The sequence below is a fragment of the Pelodiscus sinensis genome, chromosome 3 (genome assembly GCF_049634645.1).
Source record: "Pelodiscus sinensis isolate JC-2024 chromosome 3, ASM4963464v1, whole genome shotgun sequence".
Lineage (NCBI taxonomy): Eukaryota > Metazoa > Chordata > Testudines > Trionychidae > Pelodiscus > Pelodiscus sinensis.
This window is the reverse complement of record NC_134713.1, coordinates 159,993,346-160,011,894: the sequence shown is the minus strand read 5'-3', so window position 1 is coordinate 160,011,894 and position 18,549 is coordinate 159,993,346. Positions and strand designations below refer to the sequence as shown.

General features: G+C 42.9%; 1 protein-coding gene across 1 annotated transcript in view; it reads right to left on the bottom strand.

The window, feature by feature from the left end:
- Nucleotides 1-18,549, bottom strand: part of ALK (ALK receptor tyrosine kinase) — a 636,373-nt gene that overhangs the window by 360,509 nt on the left and 257,315 nt on the right. Inside the window, exon 4 of the mRNA XM_025180988.2 lies at nt 556-757. Within this exon, the coding sequence (XP_025036773.2) occupies nt 556-757 (202 nt within the window). The remainder of the gene's footprint in view (nt 1-555; nt 758-18,549) is intronic.

The window sequence follows — 18,549 nt, the reverse complement described above, 5'->3', positions numbered from 1 at the left end:
AAAGGGGAAAGGACACCTGATACAGGAACCAGCCATATAGGCCTTTGTGTGAGCCACAACCACTGAGTGTGGTGTTCTGTCCCCCTCTAGTGATGGTTAAGCCATTTAAGGAGGCTAATGAGCATGGTCATGACAAAATGGCAAAATCATACATAATTCACGACAACATATGGATACGTTTCAAGCTTGGTCACAACAAAAAAAAATGTAACAATTCAAAGTTACCATAAGCATGCATTTATTGACACAAAACAGTGGAACCATTCTAGTAAAGGAAACAGGGCTTGCCTACAGGAAATTTAGTTTGTCACAAACTGGGGCATGAATCTACCTTGCAATAGCCGGTCATGGATCACCTGGTTCTGTGCATCTTGAAGGTGATTTAGTCCTCTTTGAAACAGGAGCAAATCAAAGTACATTGATAGTTTTTAATTTCACATTGGAGCCTGGTCTGTATCACATGTACAGATCTTATACTGGGGAACAGAACATTTGTTTGATAAAGTAGTATCAAAACCAACAAACACTCTATTCTTGTTTAGAAAATAAACTTACCCATTTTTCTCTTGACTTGGAGCCATCAGGATTTCACTGCTACTTTCATCAGCAGGGAGGAGCCGAGCAATATAGTCCCCGCTTTGTTGGAAGTGCCTATACACAGACACCTGAATAGTGCATTGCTCACTACTGCTCCTCAGCCAAGGGCTCAAGATGATGGGGCTCATGCTCTCTGATGTATTGAGGAACAGGAATGAACCTAGAAAGAAAGAGGGAACATGAGTTTTAAGAAAAAGAAACTAAAAAGAACAAAGTAGCAGGTTCCGTTTTATGGCAAGTCTCCTGGTATGGCCACACTGTATCTTTAAGATTACAAATCCAAATTCAAAGTCAAAGAACTTATCCTTTTATTCTCTAAGGACTTTTCTCGACAAGCAATGTTCATTAAACCAACAGTGCCTTTCACAATCCCAGATATTCCATAGTGTTTTACAAACCACTTCCTCTGAGAACTGGTAATGAATTTATGCAAGGATTGACCCACTGCTTGACATTGGAAATTTATATAGAGTGGACTATGCCATAGAAAATACTGCCTTTGCAGGTGCCTGGACTAGATGAGGATTTATCAAATATTTGAGTGTTTTTTTGATAGACTCACTTGTGGACTTCATTTCAAATATCTTGTGTGATTTAGAGCCAAGTTTCATGGCTCTGATCTCACTGGAATAGGCTCCCCAATTTGACAAGATGGATTATATTAGAGCTCTATCACAGTGGCCCCATTTGTATTCACACCCTAAAGAAAGTTTACAAAGTGATTACGTTTCCTGTACAAGTAGAAAGCACAAATTCATCAGCTCCTGTTCTGCTCTTATAAACCATCTATCGAGGAGAGTCAAAGCTATTAGTACCAGGATAAATGCTTGATACCATTTTTATTGCTCCAGCCATTCATTCTGACATTAATTTTATATGAAATTAATCTACATGAAAGGTGTGATTATTATCTGGTACACCAACTATTTTTGTGTAATCCTATTCTAATATCTCTAACAAATCCAGGGGGACAGAGCTAATGAACTCTCCACAGATTAAAGCTCAATTGAGTAAATGAAGTTACTCTCTTTTGAAAGGAGCCTATTTACCAAATATTCCATAGAACAAGCAATAGCCCAACATAGAAGGGAGCCAGTCTTTGATACAGGATATTCTGATTTACCATATACACTCATTACCCTGTCAGATAGGGTAATACTACTTTGTACTAGAAGTGATCCATAACTCCTGAAAGTGGTGGGGTAGAGTTAGGGTTTGACTGTCTCATTACACAAACCTAAATGCCCTTTCCTTGCCTACTCTGAGGCCTTGCCCCACCTCACTCCAACCCCATTCTCTTCCACCCATTGGCCTGTTGTAGGGAGTTTGTGTGCAAGAGAGAGTTAGGGGTATGGGTTCTGGCCGGGTAGCACTTACTTCTGGCAGCTCCCAGTTGGTAGCACAGCAGGACTAAGTCAGACTCCCTGCCTGCACTGGCCCCACACTATTCCCAGAAGCATCTTGTTGTGTATCGGGTTGTTATAGTAGATATAGCTTTTGTTATAGTAACTGAATTAGGTAATTAGGGGTTAGCCCAGCCAGTTTAGGCTGGTTCTAGTTAGTTGTGTGTTATGGAATAAATGGAAGCTTGCAACTGCTTCAAGCTCTCTGTGTTTCAAGTGATTTCTTTCTAAACTTTGTAACTCCAAACAATATAACAAAGTAACGACAAGGATGGGATAGCTATGCTGCCTCCACAAACAGAAATAAAGGTCAGTGTAAGAAAACAAACCTTTTTGCTATTCTGGAAGGTGTGGGTGAGAACTCAAACTAAAATCAGTGAAGCCCAGAGGCTGGGAGAGGGAAAAGAAAAAAGAAAGGAGATATAGCAGCATAGTTACACTTACAAGACTGTTGGGACCTTTTGAGGAGACTATAGAGCAATGGCACGTATATACTGAGTGTTTTGAGCTTTGTTATTGAAAAGGACATTAAAGGAAGAGAAGGTGCCAATATCCTCTACTATGCAGTTTGCTGCACCCTGTTAAGCCAGAAATCAAATCTTAGTGACATAGTGGAAATCCTGGGGTCACGTTATGCTCCAAAATCATTGGTCACTGCAGAAAGTTAAACAGTTGTACAATTTGTAGCACATATGAAAAAGCTTGTGGAACACTGAATTTAAGGAGATATTAAATGACATTTTGTCTTTGGCAGCAGGCTCACATGAATACTTGGTAACCCCATTGTTGGACAACAAACCTGTATGCAAGAAACTGGACATGGTTGCAGCAGTTTATTTGATCTCAGACACTGTGTATAAGGAAAAGCTAAAGAATCTTACACTTGAGACAACAAAGATCGTTTTGAAGTCATACAAGAGAAGCAGTATCCCTGTTGGGCACTACTGATGTTAAGGTGGAGCTCAATGGACAGACTGCTGAATTGCCACTGTTTGTGGTGAAAGGCCATTACCCCGCCTTAATGGGTAGATCATGGCTTCGGAAGATCCAGATGAACTGGACAGAAGTGCACCAATTGAATAAAGAAGAAACAGCTCTGATTTGAAGTATTGAAGAAACATGCTGCTATTTGTGGAGAGGATCTGGGAAGTATGAGGGGAATCACTGTGAAAGTGAAGATTAAACCTGGCAACCAACCAAAATATCTGAAGGCCAGAACTGTGCCATATGCCATCGGGTCAAGAACAAGGCCTGGAAGTGGATCGAAGCCTGTGATGTTGCATTTAACAAAGATAAATATGCATTCCTAAAGGAGGCCCTGACACATTTTGATCTATCCTTACCTTTATAGTTGGCCTGTGATGTCTTCCCATATGGAGTGGGAGTGGTCTTGTCATTAGTATCTGTTTGGACAAATCAAGCATGAAGCACTGGGAATCATTTTCAGGCTTCAGAAATTACATTAGTACCCTTTTGGAGGGAAGATTACACTTCTCGCTGACCATCGACCCTTGGCGGCAATATTTTGTCCACACAGACATTCCACCATTGAGTGCTAGTCGAATGCAACAATGAGCATTGTGGCTTTCTGGACATACATGTGAGATCAGATATTGGAAATCCACTTTGCATGGCAATGCAGATGGTATCTCAAGGCTGCCTTTGCCAGTCAAACATCAAGATAGCGGCCAGAAGAAAATCTACTTTGAACAGATAGAGAACACTTAAAGGTCCATCACTGCTGTGCAAGTTAAGAGAGCAACTCATGTTGATGTAGTTCTGCCCCAAGTTATGGACCTACTGATGTACAGAACATCTCTATGGGACTCTTGGGTCTCACCCGACCTTGTTCTCTACATGTCCAGGAGGATGGAGTAAGCCATTCGTTCTGGGTGCTTCTTGTGGGGAATGTGTGTCATTATTCCAAAGATACTGAGACAGCAGATGTTAGAACAGCTGCATTCAGGTCACTGTGGAATGGTGCATGTGAAAGGAATTGCATGAAGCTATTTTTTGGTGACATGGCTTGGAAGCAGTGTTGAAGAGAAGGCAAGTGCTTGCATTTCATTCCAGAATTGAGGAATGCATCTCAGTTGGCACCTATACACCCATGGGACTGGCCTGAAAAATTGTGACAACATATTCACATTGATTTTGCTGGCCCATTTGAAGGTAGTATGTTCTTGGTGGTGGTAGATGCCCATTCCAAATGGACAGAAGTCTCTATAATGCTGTCTACTACTGCTGAAAACTCTGTGGAATCTTTAATTGTTTTGGTCTTCCAGAACAACTTGTGAGCAACAACGGTCTGCAGTTTGTCTCTCAGGAGTTTGGAAATTTTATGAAAGTAAATGGGATTCACAATATCACTCCAGCACCATATTACCCATCCAACCAATGAATTGGTTGAAAGGTTTGTGCAGACAATGAAACAAACTTTCAAATTGGCTAGAGGACATTCACTCACACAAAAGCTTCTGGACACTTTATTATCCTACAGCAATACATCTTATGCTAGAACCAAAGCATTCCCCAACTTTTTTCATGATGAGACATCAGCTGCACACTTGCTTTGATCTGCTGAAACCTTCTGAACCATGAGAAATTATGCAATGTCAACAGCAGGGTCAAGTCATCAGGAGTGCATCCAGAGCAAAAGACTGAATCGTTAGTCCTGGAGAGCTGGTTTTGGCTCAGAACTATGCTTCTGGAGCTGAATGGGTCCCTGCCACTGTTATTGCTCACATAGGACCTGTTTCCTATACTGTCCAGACTACAGAGGATCTCATCTGGTGACGACGGCATGTAGATCAGTTGTTGCCAGGTTATGCCTCCAGTTGAGTTGCCTGACCTCACCACTATCAGTGAGCTACTGAATCAAGAATCATCTATTCCTGACTCTCCTTCTCCATCACCACCTACAGCAAACACAAACCCCCTCTTTGAGCAGGATGATCCGACATCCTCACCTGCTCGCACTTCATGTCCCATTATCAGGATCACACCCATAACTCCTACAGATGCAAGAATAGCAGACATCCACCGTAATCCACCTAGGGAAAGAAGGCCTTCTCAACAGCTACACCTTTAGTTAAGGTTAACCCATGGTTATGGGGCAAAATAATCCCTGGGGTTAGTCTGGAACTGATGCAGTCTACCCTCATTCCCTAGTTTAGTGCTTGTTTTATTAAAGGGCTGTTCTTATCAAGAGGGGAGGTTGTATTTTGGGTTGTTGTAGATATAGATCTTGTTGTTACAATAACAAAGTTAAGTCACGAGGAGTCAGCCCAGTCAGTTTGGGCTGGTTCTAGTTAGTTTTGTGTTATGGAATAACCAGAAGCTAGCAACTACTTCAAGCTCTCTGTGTTTCAAGTGATTTCTCTCTCAGCTCTAACTCCAAACAACATAACACATCTGGAATGTCTTATTATTTGCCGTTCCTTGCCAATGGAAGCTGGGAACCCATGCGTGGGGTGGGGTCAATGCGCAGAGATCCTCTTCTCCCTTCCCTCCTCCCCTGAGTCCACAGGAACATGCTGGCCACTTCCACTCTTCAAATTCTGTATTCCCATTTAACAGATGGAAGTAACGGAGGCACAAAGAGGCTGAAGTCTACATTTTCAAAAAATGCTCACTAATTCTTGATTCTTTGCTTTCTCAGATGCCCACAGGCTGTGAACAAGGACATGATTTTCAAAGCACTAACCACCCACAAAACAGGGAGTTGCATGCACTTGCACGCAATCTCAACTCAGGCACTTAGTATCAGTTGGCACTTCTGAAAATTGACTGACCAACTTGACTATGGTCACAAAGTACATCAATGGAAGAGTTGGGTCTAGAACTCAGGTGTCCTGACTCCCAGTTCACTACTCTGACTCTAAACCAGGGGTCTCCAACCTTTTTAGGCACAAGATCATTTTTTGAATTTAAGTGCAATTCAAGATCTACATCACACCCAAATACCCTTGTCCCACCTCCTTCATGCCCCTTCTCTGAGGCCCTGACCCTGCTCACTCCATCCTCCCTCCCTCCCTTCCACCCCTATTCTCCCTCCCTTTCATCAGGCAGGGGCAGAGGGTTGGGGCGCAGGCTCTGGCCTTGAGCTAAGTGATTTGGAGTGTGAGAGGGGCTCTGAACTGAGCCTGGGGCAGGAGTTTGGGGCACAGGCGGGGGGTTCATGACTGGGGCAGGGGTTTGGGATTCTGGCTCCAGCTGGACACTGCTTACCTCAGGTGGCTCCTGGGTGGTGGCGCAGTAAGGCTAACGCAGGCTCACCCCTGCCCTAGCCCTGCACCACTCTCAAAGCAACCAACAAACTCCCTTCATCCCAAGCCCTGTTGTGCCCCCTCTCTGCTCTGTGGAGATAGAACACAGGAGGAGACAGGGGCACCCTGACATAAGCACCCCTCTTCTCCCTTCCCTGCTCTGTACCGCAAGCAGGAGGCTCCCAGAGAGGGGTCGTTCCAAGGCAAAGGGCAGGAGGTGCGCAGCTGTGCGGTGAAGGGCAGCTGAAGTGCTTGTACTTGATAGCCTCTTGGCCAAACTAGTCAAGATCACCTGTCAGAGGCTCCAAGATCTACCAGGAAATCCCGATCGACTGGTTGGTGACCACTGCTCTAAACACTGTATCCATAGGATGTTAGGTAGCATAAGCACATCAGTTTTAGCTAGCAAATTTGTCCTGAAAACAGAATTAGGCAGTAAAATGTAAGAAATAGTCCCCTCATGACTGCAAATATCATAGGTGGCAAGGTGAGAGAAAGAGTGAATCTGTGAATTACTATTAATTCCTGTGGTGTCAGATAGGATGGTGCATGTATAACTTCCCTCCCTCCCTTCCCCCCACTATCTGGACAAAATACATTTCCTAAAGTTTAAGAGAGCTTGTTTATTTAGCTGATCATAAGTAGAGATGGTAACTGCATGTATGATCCTTGTGCTTTCCCATCTCTCTCTACTTCTGGGAATAACAAGAATTACAGCATTAAATCGCATAGCTTTATTGTTTAACCCCCACAGGATCACTGGAATCAGTGACGTGAAAGAGAGCAAAGATTTCTACTGGTGGCAGAAATACACTAAACCCTGCAATAATTGCTAATAACGTGTCAGATTCAGGGGCCCATTTACTCATCTTATTGCTTTGTGATGGGGAGTAGGATTTTAAAGCTGTCACAAATTAGAAAGCAGTTTGTTTCTTCAGTGTTTACTTGCAGTATATATGGGAAAAGTGCTTCCAACCAAGTAGAATTAGAATACCAATGAGACTCACAAATAGGAAAAGATACTTAGTTATTGCTCTGAGGTAGATTGTAGGCCTGGGGTGGGCAAAAAGGCCTTCGTGGGCTGCATCTGGCCTGCCAAGCAAGTTGATCTAGCCTGCGGAGGCCCTGCCACTCCTTCCGCCCCCAGGCCAATCAGGGTCTGTGGGTGGGGAAGCATGGAAGTGTCCTGTCCCCGCCCCTTTTGCTTGAGTCCCTGCCCCTTCTAGGGCAGCCTGGGACCACTTTAAAATTTTTTGAAGTGACCCCCGGTCAAAAATTATTGGGCACTCCTGTGTTAGGCAGTCACTACTGTTCTTAGTTTGGGCTATTGTTAACAGAGTTCTCTCTCCAAAACCCTAGTTTATTGTTTTGCTTATACTCAATTATACCTAGGAACTGAAGTAAGCAGTTCTAGAGACATGAAGATTAGAGCCATACCAAGCGAGTGGTCCTCACATAGTACTGCACTGAATGATTGCATGTGGCACTTCTGTTCCAAAGTGAGGACTAGAATTATGCTGGAGCAGTGCTCGTGACCAGAACATAATCATGTTCTGGAAAGACTTTTACCAGAGGCTACATAATAGATAGCACAGGAGCTGTGCTGTACCATTTTTAGAAATCCAGGTATGTGTTACATCCTCTAAAAGCACAATTTCCTCAAGGGAATCATTACTGTTTGCTGCTCTTACCCTAGTGTTACTCTTACTGCAATTATATTCCATAAACACTCAGACAAGTACTCTCAGAATTCTACTTAGCTATGGTGTCTTTGGAATTTCCAGGTTAGAAATGATGGATTTGCTGTGAACACACACCAGATTCTGAAAGCATAACATGTGTCCCATTGCAGATTTTAAAGATCCCTGATAAAAGACTGTACATAGATTTCTTCATTTCAGAACAAAGCATTGGTCCATCCATTCCTACAATGATTAATATCTGATGACTCAGAAGAAGACACCATCTCTCCATAATACATCTAGCCAATTAAGTCTATCCATTTCTAAGGGCATGTCTATACTAGAAAGACAACAGAAGCACTGTAGCGCAGACACTTACTGCAGTAACAGAAAAGGGTCTTCCATCAGTTTTAAGTAAATCCAGTTCTCCAAGAGGCACTAGGTAGGTCAAAAGAATTCTCCACAGATCTAGTTGAATCTACACTGGGGCTTAGGTTGACATAATTGCATCACACACAGAGTGAAATTTTTCACATCCCTAACCAATGCAGTTAAGCTGACTTCACCATGTAGTGTATACCAGCCTTTAAACGACATGATTTTATTATTATGATGCAGATCCTTTTTAAAGGCAACTGTATACATGTTATGGGTCAAAAACTTCAGACCTTACAATTCTATGTAAAGTCAATACATGAACAGGATTGTGTCTTAAAAATCCTTATTAGGTTTTGGATTGTAACTAAGTAGACATTACAAAGCAGTGTTGTTTTCCTTTTCATTGGGAATAAGAGGAAAATTATACCATTTCCCACCTGGTACATTCCCAGGCAGAACTAAGTCCTAATCTGTTTATCAGATTTCAGTATTCCTCCAGCAACAGAAAGTCCATGTGGCAAGCTGTATCTCAGATCATTGTGTAGGTCTTTAGGGTCATAAGGTTTCATTAGTAATCTTCTTGGACTGCTATTTTCCTTTTGCAACTTACAGCTCTAATGAGGCTCTTGGGGATCTTTCAGGGTGAATAACTAAGAAAGAGCACTGCTGCTTCAAAGAGATTTTTACTGATAGTTGGGCACCTAGGGAATATGAACAGAGATGAAAGGCCCCTTCATAGAACAAGTTGTCAGAATCCTGTTCTACCACTTGTAGGATTTTTTAAAAAATGAATAAAGCACTGGTATGTTGCAATAACTCATATTTAATACTCAGGGGTGATGTGAAGAGTTTGCAGCTGGTAAAGCTGATCCAAACAGTAATGCCTCATCTTAGGATACAATATACCCACTAGTGAGGCACCTCAGAAACCTGCTGTCAACCACTGAAACTAGAGTGGTTGTTAGTTATGCCATCTGCGTGCTATTGAATAGTCACTCTAATCACCTAAACAAATATCAACAGATAGTGTCACAAATCCAGGACCACTTAGCTCTGTATGGCTCTCACTATGGTGCTTAGTCACCAGGATCACTCAGAACTATGTGGAGGCAGTGGGGAAAAAGTCTCCTGCACCAAAAGATAAAAACACTACAACAGAGTATCTCCTCTAGCTGTTGCAGTTGAAGGATTATGACATTTGGTTGAGCCATTCTATTTCTATCCAGTAGAGGGCAGTAGCAGACCTCACACACTTTCACTGCAATAGCTTATAATGTAATTGTGCCTCTCATCCAGACATATTCAAAGTGGTTCACAGACCCTATATCCTGCAATTGTACACCCACCTCTGAAACAGTGCAATTTTTTAGTTAAAGTGAGTATATGCTAGCAGTATTACTCAGCCAGTTTCTTTGTTTTGCTTTAAATAATGATCTGCATGGTCGTGTCAGCTCCAAAATGTTTCCCCTACCCCAGCAAGTCCTTCCCTCCAAGATAAAGTATGGGAAAGTCCTAAATATCTAATAGTTCAGGCTTCTGATTCATATCTGCAGTACATCTTCACTCTTCTAACATTTGCAGTCAACATACAATAGGTTCTCCATCTTTGTGGAGTTTTTCTTTATTGTATTTGAATTATTGACTGTCATTCCACATCTTGCAAGGAAAAAAACATATTTTAAAATAAACACAAGATAACTACTGAAACGTCAGTTAAATACACTAATGTATTCTAATATTTCCAATATTCAACAGGTAAATAAATCTTGCACTAAGAACTACTGCCTAATGGTTGGGGGCTTTTTTCTAGCATTTCAAAATTCATACTGTGAGGGGAAAGATGGCTCAAGCGAGGAGTAATGGCATACTGTTGTCTTCACTAGTTCAAATTCAGCCAAGATTATTTAGGATTGTCAAGAATCACTGTCAGGGTGTTCAGTGCAGTACAGGACACAAATATAAAAACCATAGAACATGTCCCAAGGAGCTTACAAATGAAAAGAATTACACCGATTAGACAAGAATGCACTGGAATGCACAGACCAAATCATTACCACCTGGCAGCTGTTTGATGGCCTGTGTGAACTAAACGGGTAAAACAAACCTAATCTAGTGGGTAAAAATTCCACTTTTCCTTTAGAGATGTCAATGAGTGATTGTGCAAGGAGTGTGAATTCATTTATCAAAACCAGTCCTTCCAGAACAAGATTGAGGCATATTGGTAGAGATGCATGCGATGTGAGATGTTCTAATTATATCTGCAAATGAGCGAGATAAAGAGAAAGAGTGCAAACAAGATATGTACTCCAGGGCAGGGCACCGGGAATCATAAGTGAACACTAAATTCATTTTTATTTGTGAGATCTGGTGAGTGCAGAAGTTTAGGAGAGTAGCAGGCTCACTTACAGCTCCAAACCAGAATTTGTCTTTTTTATCACTATTTGAAATGCCTCTTTGAAGACCATTTCTGTGTTACTAGCTGAAACATATTCTGAACCCTATCTCAATTGTCTGTTATTTTAAAGGTGTATTGTTCACTGTACAACCTCAATCCTATGGTAATCTTTGGGTATTTCACATTACATAATCTTTGCCACTTTGAGAGGCTGCATCTGTGAACCTGAGGTTGCAGACAATTTTATTTGTGCTAGAGACATTAATCTCGCCCTATTCATAGTGCAATCTTACTCAGAAAAATAATTTTCCAAAGCGCAGACACCAACTACGGAAGGTTTGAGCCATTAGATAAACTTACAGTGGAAAACAAGGGAGTTATAATAGCAAGCATTTGTAGGAGTGGGATTTTATATTTATACCTCAGGTTTAACAATGTAGTAATGTATGACTTAATTTCATCCTGCCAGCCACCCTCTTTGACGACACTCTGGGGCATTGGTACAAACACATTTGACAGACTGCCAGTGTCTATACCAATGTTAAGGCAGGGACAGACCATTAGGCCCTTTAGTTAAATATACATTTCTTTGTTTTAAGGTTTAGTACGTAAAAGACAGGATCTTGTATTATGTCTATGTTAAGATTAGAGAAATGTTGAAGGCCTGGGCCACAATGTGAACTGTTTTGATTACAAGATTTGGTAAGGTTTAATTTACAATGCTTTTTTATTACTCAATATAAAACACTGCTGTTTGTATATCTTTGAAGGTCTCTGTAAAAGACTGAAACAAAAGACAGAACTATGTAGCACTTTAAAGACTAACAAGATGATTTATTAGGTGATGAGCTTTCGTGGGTCAGACCCACTTCCTCAGATCAGTACAGTAAAACTCCAATAGTCCGGCATCCAATAGTCCGGCACACCTGATAGTCCAACATCAAAATGGCAAGAGCCTAGTGAGTGAGCTTCGGCAAAAAATGAGTCAGAAGGTAACAGCAGCAGCAGCTGAACTGAGCGAAAAGGGTAAAAAAGGGTTAAAAAACCTAAAACATTACAGTATACTGTATACAATATATACAATAAAAAGGGTTAAGAACACTTTATATACAGCATATACTGTATACAATATATACATAACCAGCTTAAAGTTCCTCCTGATACTCCAGCATATCTGATAATCCGGCACCACCTAGGTCCCATAGGTTCCGGATTATCGGAAGTCTACTGTATGTGGAAGAAAATCGGCACAACTATATATACCAAAGTGTATTTTCTTCCACATACTGATCTGAGGAAGTGGGTCTGGCCCACGAAAGCTCATCACCTAATAAACCATCTTGTTAGTCTTTAAAGTACTACATAGTTCTGTCTTTTGTTTCAGCTACACCAGACTAACACGGCTGCATCTCTGTCACTATTCTGTAAAAGCAAAATACAGGACTATGTAGCACTTTAAAGACTAACAAGATGGTTTATTAGATGATGAGCTTTCGTGGGCCAGACCCACTTCCTCAGATCAAGTAGTGGAAGAAAATAGTCACAACCATATATACCAAAGGATACAATTAAAAAAAATGAACACATATGAAAAACACATTTTTTTTCATAATTTTTTAAAAAATTTTTTTAATTGTATCCTTTGGTATATATGGTTGTGACTATTTTCTTCCACTACTTGATCTGAGGAAGTGGGTCTGGCCCACGAAAGCTCATCATCTAATAAACCATCTTGTTAGTCTTTAAAGTGCTACATAGCCCTATATTTTGCTTCAGCTACACCAGACTAACACGGCTACATTTCTATTACTATTCTGTAAAAGACTTTGTGTGAATGAGGAATGTATGCATCAGAAAAAGATAAGGTGCGAAGGCTATTGTTAAAACCAGACGGTCAAGAGAGGAGGGGTGAAGAGACTTATCACCAGAGAACCATCAGTGCACATGCAGGTTTAAGGAAGGGCAGAATTGACAACACTTAGGTGGAGCTGGCACCCCAAAAGACAATTTATTAACTCAATCCAGGACAGGATGACCCTCTCTGAGGTGTTTAGGAACATCAAAAGATAACATCAATTAAGAAGTAACTGGTCACAAACTGAGAAAGCAAAATCTATAGACTTCAACAGAGAAAAGAGGATTATAAGAACAGGGTGCTTTGCCATGAGACTTTGAATTCGTCTTGCCACCAACTCTAGGATCATCGGATCGTGACCAACAAAGCCCGGCTCCCCTCTGCGATCAATCTGGCCGGCCACTAGATTGATCCAGACTCTGGACTGGTAACCATAACATCAACTGGCAGGACTGTGTGCATGGTGTTTGTGTGTATGGATGTGTGACTGAAAAGCATATGCTAACTGTTGCATTCTCAATAAATGTGACATACTACCTTCTCCTCTATAAAATATCTTGTGTGCTTTGTATGGGCATAACACATTAACATAGGGAATTCTAGATCTCCTTACAATGTGGATATGGAGCCAGTTCCTCAGCAGATAAACAAATTCACTGAAGTCAATAGCCCCATGATGAAGGGTGCTCTACTAAATTTACATTTTTAATAATGTACTTAGGGGACTAACAAGAAGAATTTTTGTTATAAGATGGGGACATGTGTTGGAAGAGACAGAGAAGGAGAAAGACACGGGTGTATTGGTGGATCACAAGATGATGATGAGCCACCAATATGGTGCTGCTGTAAAAAAGTCTAAAGCAATCCTAGGATGTATCATGCAAAGTAGAGTTAGGGAAGTGTTCATATCATTATGCAAGGCACTGGTGAAATCTTATCTGGAATATCGTATGCAATTCTCCTATGTTTAAGAATCTCCTATGTTTAAGAAAAATTGATTTGAACCAGAACAGGTGCAGAGAAAGGCTATTGTGATACTCTGAGGCATGGAGAACATACCTTACAAGGGGAGACTCAAGGAGCTTGATTTGTTTAGTTTATGTTAAAGAAGGCAGAGATGATATAGGGTTGAGTCGATAAACACAATAGAGGGATAAAGAATATGAAGGGAGAAAAGTTATTTAAGTTATGCATCAATGTGGATAACAGAATAAATGACTATAAACTGGCCATCAACAAGTTTAGGCTCAAAATTAGATGAGTTTCTACTAGGGATATAAATCCACATTAAACTGGTTTACCAGTTAAACAAAATGTTAACTGGAGCAGCCCTTGTCCACAGTGGGCCCCATAGGGCTGGAACAGCCCCGTGCCCACAGTAGGGTGCTGTTCCCACTGGTTAACCAGAATCAGTAAGCATCAACCTTAATTGGTTAACCTTTCACATTCCTAGTTTCTACCCATCAGAGGAGTGAAGTTCTGGAACAGCCTTCCAAGAAGAACAGTGGGGGCAACCCCCCCCCCCAAAAAAAAAACCCATCCCCCCCAACTGGTTTCACAACTGAGCTTGATAAATTTATGGAGAGGATTGTATGATGAGACTTCCTACAATGGCAGCTAGCCATCTGTGACTGCTGACATCCCCAGCACCTGGTGATAGGACACTAGATAGGGAGGATTCTAAGCTACTACAAAGAATTCTTTCCCAGGTGTCTGGTTGTTGGGTTTTGCCAAAATGTCCACGGTCTAACTGATCACCATATTTGGGGCCAGGAAGGAATTTTACCCCTGGTCAGATTGGCAGTGACCTTTGGTTTTTCACCTTCCTCTGAAGGATAAGGCAAAGGCCACTTTCAGGTTTATACTAGAGGAAACAGCCAGTTCTGTTTCTTGAGGTCTTCAGATCAAAATTTGAGGAATTCATTAACATAGCCAGATGTTATGAATCTATTACTGGAGTGAATAGGCGATGCTCTACAGCCAGCAATGTGCAAGAGGTCAGACTAGATCAGGCATGGACACAATCTGGCCCATGGGCTGCACCCGGCCAGCCAAGCCATTTGATCCAGCCCACAGTCCACCCTGGCTGGAGGCACGGGGGAGAGAGACTTCACTGGCTCCTCACCTACCCCCATCCCAAAAGCACAGGGCACATAGAAGAAGCATCAGCTGATCAAAAGAGCTGGTGGTTCTCACTAGGCACCACATTACCATGGGGGAGGGGCGAGTGAGCTGACGCACTCCCCTACCCCCAGCTGCAATGATTGGCCTGAGGTCATGGGAGCACACAAAGCCTCCTCCCTCCAGCCCGCCAGAGGCATGTGGTGCATAGAGGGAGCAACTGCCATTTCCCTCTAGGTACCACATGACCCTGGCAGGGGGTGAGAGTTTGTGGGCTCCTCCAACCCCAGAGCCCACTTCCACCTGTGATGCTTGGGCTGTGGGAGCATGCACAAAGTCTCTTGTCCCCCAGGGAAGTGTGGCCCTGAGCAGTACATGGAGAGAAACAATGTGACTGGGGCTGCTGCAGGAGGGAGTCTGCCTCGGGGGGATCTTGTTGGGCTGCTGGCTGGGAGCCACCTAAGGTAAATAACTACTGGCTAGAATCTGCCTGTGGCACCTCATCCCTTGCCTCTTGCACCCTAGCCCCTCCCACTTCCTAACTCCCAGAACCACATCACCACCCACTCCTGCTCTAAGTCACCACTGAAATCCTCTGCACACTGCCCCAGGTCACAATTCACTTCCAGACCTTATGTCCCTCCCTCACATCAAAATTCACTCCTGCACCCCTACGTCCTCCTGGACTCTGCTCCCTAATCCCCTACATCAGGTCAACTCACAACTCCAGCTAAACTCCCTCTCGGACCCCACACCCTCTCCTGTACCCCAAACTCCTACCCTGCGCTCCCTGCTGCAACCAACCTCAGTTCCACACCTCCATAGAGAAGTGCAGCCCTTAACCACTTTCCAAACTCTTGGACTGGACTCCCATCAAAAACCATTACCCACTCCTGGACTAGATAATCACAATGGTTTATTGTGGCCTTAAAGTCTGAGCCCATTATCCACAGTGATCAGCTCACTGAACTGTTTAGTTTTGGTGGTTAAGGGCAAACTGAAAATAAATAATGGCGAGCATGAGAATTTGTAATGAAGTGAGCAGACTAAATTATTTGAATAATTAACAAATAATACACCAAAGACAAATTATATGAACACCCAGTGGGTCTCCTTAGACTCGAGTTGGATTAAAGAATCCCAAGTATCAATTCAGAGAGATTTCCTCTCTAATTACTGAAGACCATTTTTTGTTTGTTTTGAGTTTTGCTTTTCCAGACAATAAATTAAATTAAAACATTAACTTAATCTGATCACTGTTATAAAGCAGCAGTTTTATACCCTTTGCAAAACTGATAGGCTGTGTCTACATTGGCATCCCTTTCTTAAAAGTAGGAATAAGGGATCTTCCGGAAAAGGGCTTATTTTCCGGAGAATTGTGTCTACACTGGCGCTTTTCTCCGGCAAAAACCCCGAGCCAGAAAAAAGCGGCAGCCATGTAAATGCAAATGTCGCAGGGGATATTTAAATCCCCCACGGATTTGCAATTCTGAAGTGTCTCATTAGCATCCCTTTTCCGGAAAGGGATGCCAATGTAGACACAGCCGTAGAGTGAGGCAGAGAGGTTCAGTAAGATGTTGTATTATTTCAAATGAAGCTGTGGAATAGTGGTAATCAAGTATTGAAGCCCCAATTTTTAGGCCCCTGTTTTAACTACATCTCACATTGACTTCCAGTTAGTAATTTCTACTTATCTAAATATAAAAGACAAAGGATTTAAAGCAAAATTAAGATATAAAAAACCAAGGAGGGCTTTCTTCTCCCATTGACCTTACAGGGGAGTTTTCCCAGGTTATACTCCTTTTGCGTACAAGGTAGATACTTATGCAAATCTCTCCATGCATTTTACAATCTATTTGCTATGACCCGTGCAAACTTCAGCAGAGCTCTAGGAACATCAGCTTGACAATGTGAGGAAAAAAACTCCATCACATACATTCTAATTGCTATTAAGGCCTCCACATAATGGCCCCAAAGGGAGCCTAAAGCTTGTATACCTAAGTGGGAAGCATCAGAACTTACACACACACATAGCCTCATTCACAGCTTTCCTGTGTTGTCATGCAGTTAAAGAATAACGTGTGAACTGAATATGAACACAATATAAAAGCTTGCTTTTTCCATCCTTACTATTTACACATTATAGTTTGTACTGATTATGTAGAGTAGTACCTAGAGTCAACAGAGATTGGAGACCCATTGTGTTAGGAGCTATACATACGTATTAACAGGGCTCGCCAAGCAGCGGCAAGCCCCGCTCACTAGCTGTGTGGTTCTGTGAGCTCCGCATGCGCAGATCGCACTGTGCATGCGCAGATTGCGCAGCGCCGGCTGTGCCGGCTTGTAATCTACTCGCCATGGGCGAGTAGATTACATGATCTGTTGAGCCCTGTGTATTATTGTAAGGGGACTGTTAGCTCCTTACTAAAACTCAGCGGGAGTTTTTGGTTGGCCAGCTCCCCATACCAAAAGGGATGAGAGATCAGAGCCCTGAGACTGACAGTCCCCACGGACAATGGGAAGAGGCCAACACTCCAGGTCAGCCTGAATGACAGGTTGGACAGGACAATGAGGAGGCCAGGTCCTGTCCTCTGTGTGAGCTGGGATTTTCTGGGTCTGAGTCAAAGGGGATAGAGCTAAAAAGAGCAGCAAGGGTTCCAAGCTGTGCTAAGGAGCAGACCTGCAGTGACAGAGCCAGAGGCCCATACAGCCCACAGAGCGCAGACCTTGTGCTAAAAAGCAGATCTGCTGTGACCAGAGCCAAAGGGGTCAGAGAAGGAACTCAAGGGGCTGGAGGCTCGCAAAGCAGCATAGTCTGGAGCTGGGAATGATGAGCAGCTGGGACCAGCAAAGGGGGCAAAAGAGGCTCTGGGCAGGGAGACACCACCAGCCACGAGGCCCTGCAGGTCAGATGTGGAGAGGGATTATAATTCCAACTGGGAGAGCAGTCCTGCCACCTAGAGCCTGAAGTCATGTGGTCACTGCCAGAGCAAGCGTGTCCAGCCTGCAGCCCCCGTTGCAGCACAGGCAAGGCCTGAGAAAGAGCCCTGGGACCTATAAGGAACAGACTGAGAACTGTCCTTACGCTCTGCAGACTGCTGTTGTGATGTCCCCGTGCTACAGAGCGGGACTATGTGTTCTCTTTTAACCTCTCTCAGGGTATGTCTACACTACCCCGCTAGTTCGAACTACCTAGTTCGAGCCCCGTGTAGCCGCACTGCACGGGGTTCAAACCAGCGGGGTTTTAAAAATGGCAGCTCCCCGCTTATGCAAATGAAGCCCGGGAAATTCAAATCCCGGGCTTCATTTGCAAGTGCGGTATGCCTACATTACCCTCCTAGTTCGAACTAGGAGGGTAGTGTAGACATACCCTCATTTTTCCTTATTCTTTTCTTTTTAATCAGTTGCTGTTTAATAAATAGTATTTGCTTTGAACTGTATGTAATGATCAGTGGGTCAAGAAAGCATCCAGTGTGAAGGAGCACCCTGGAGTAGGGACACCCTAGAAAACTTGGGACCAGACTTGTTGGGATTTCGAGGACTCTGCTACTCAGAAGAGTGGACCTCAGGTTCAGAGAGGCCTTTGAGTAAAGGAAGTGGGGGTGGGGACTCAGATTCTTTTGCTGGTCCATTTCACTGGGGTAGTATAGAAGGCAGGAAAGTTCCCCACAATAGTGGGACCATTCCCCTGTTTACATTAAGAAAAGGCCACCCTTCTCTCAAAGAGCTTCTAGTCTGAAAAATTAACTTGGTGACAAAGATTTCTATAGTAGAAAGAAAGGAAAAGGGAAACAATTTAAATTTCCAGATATTGCCTTCAGTAGTGGGAGCCAGAGCCAGATGCTCTTGT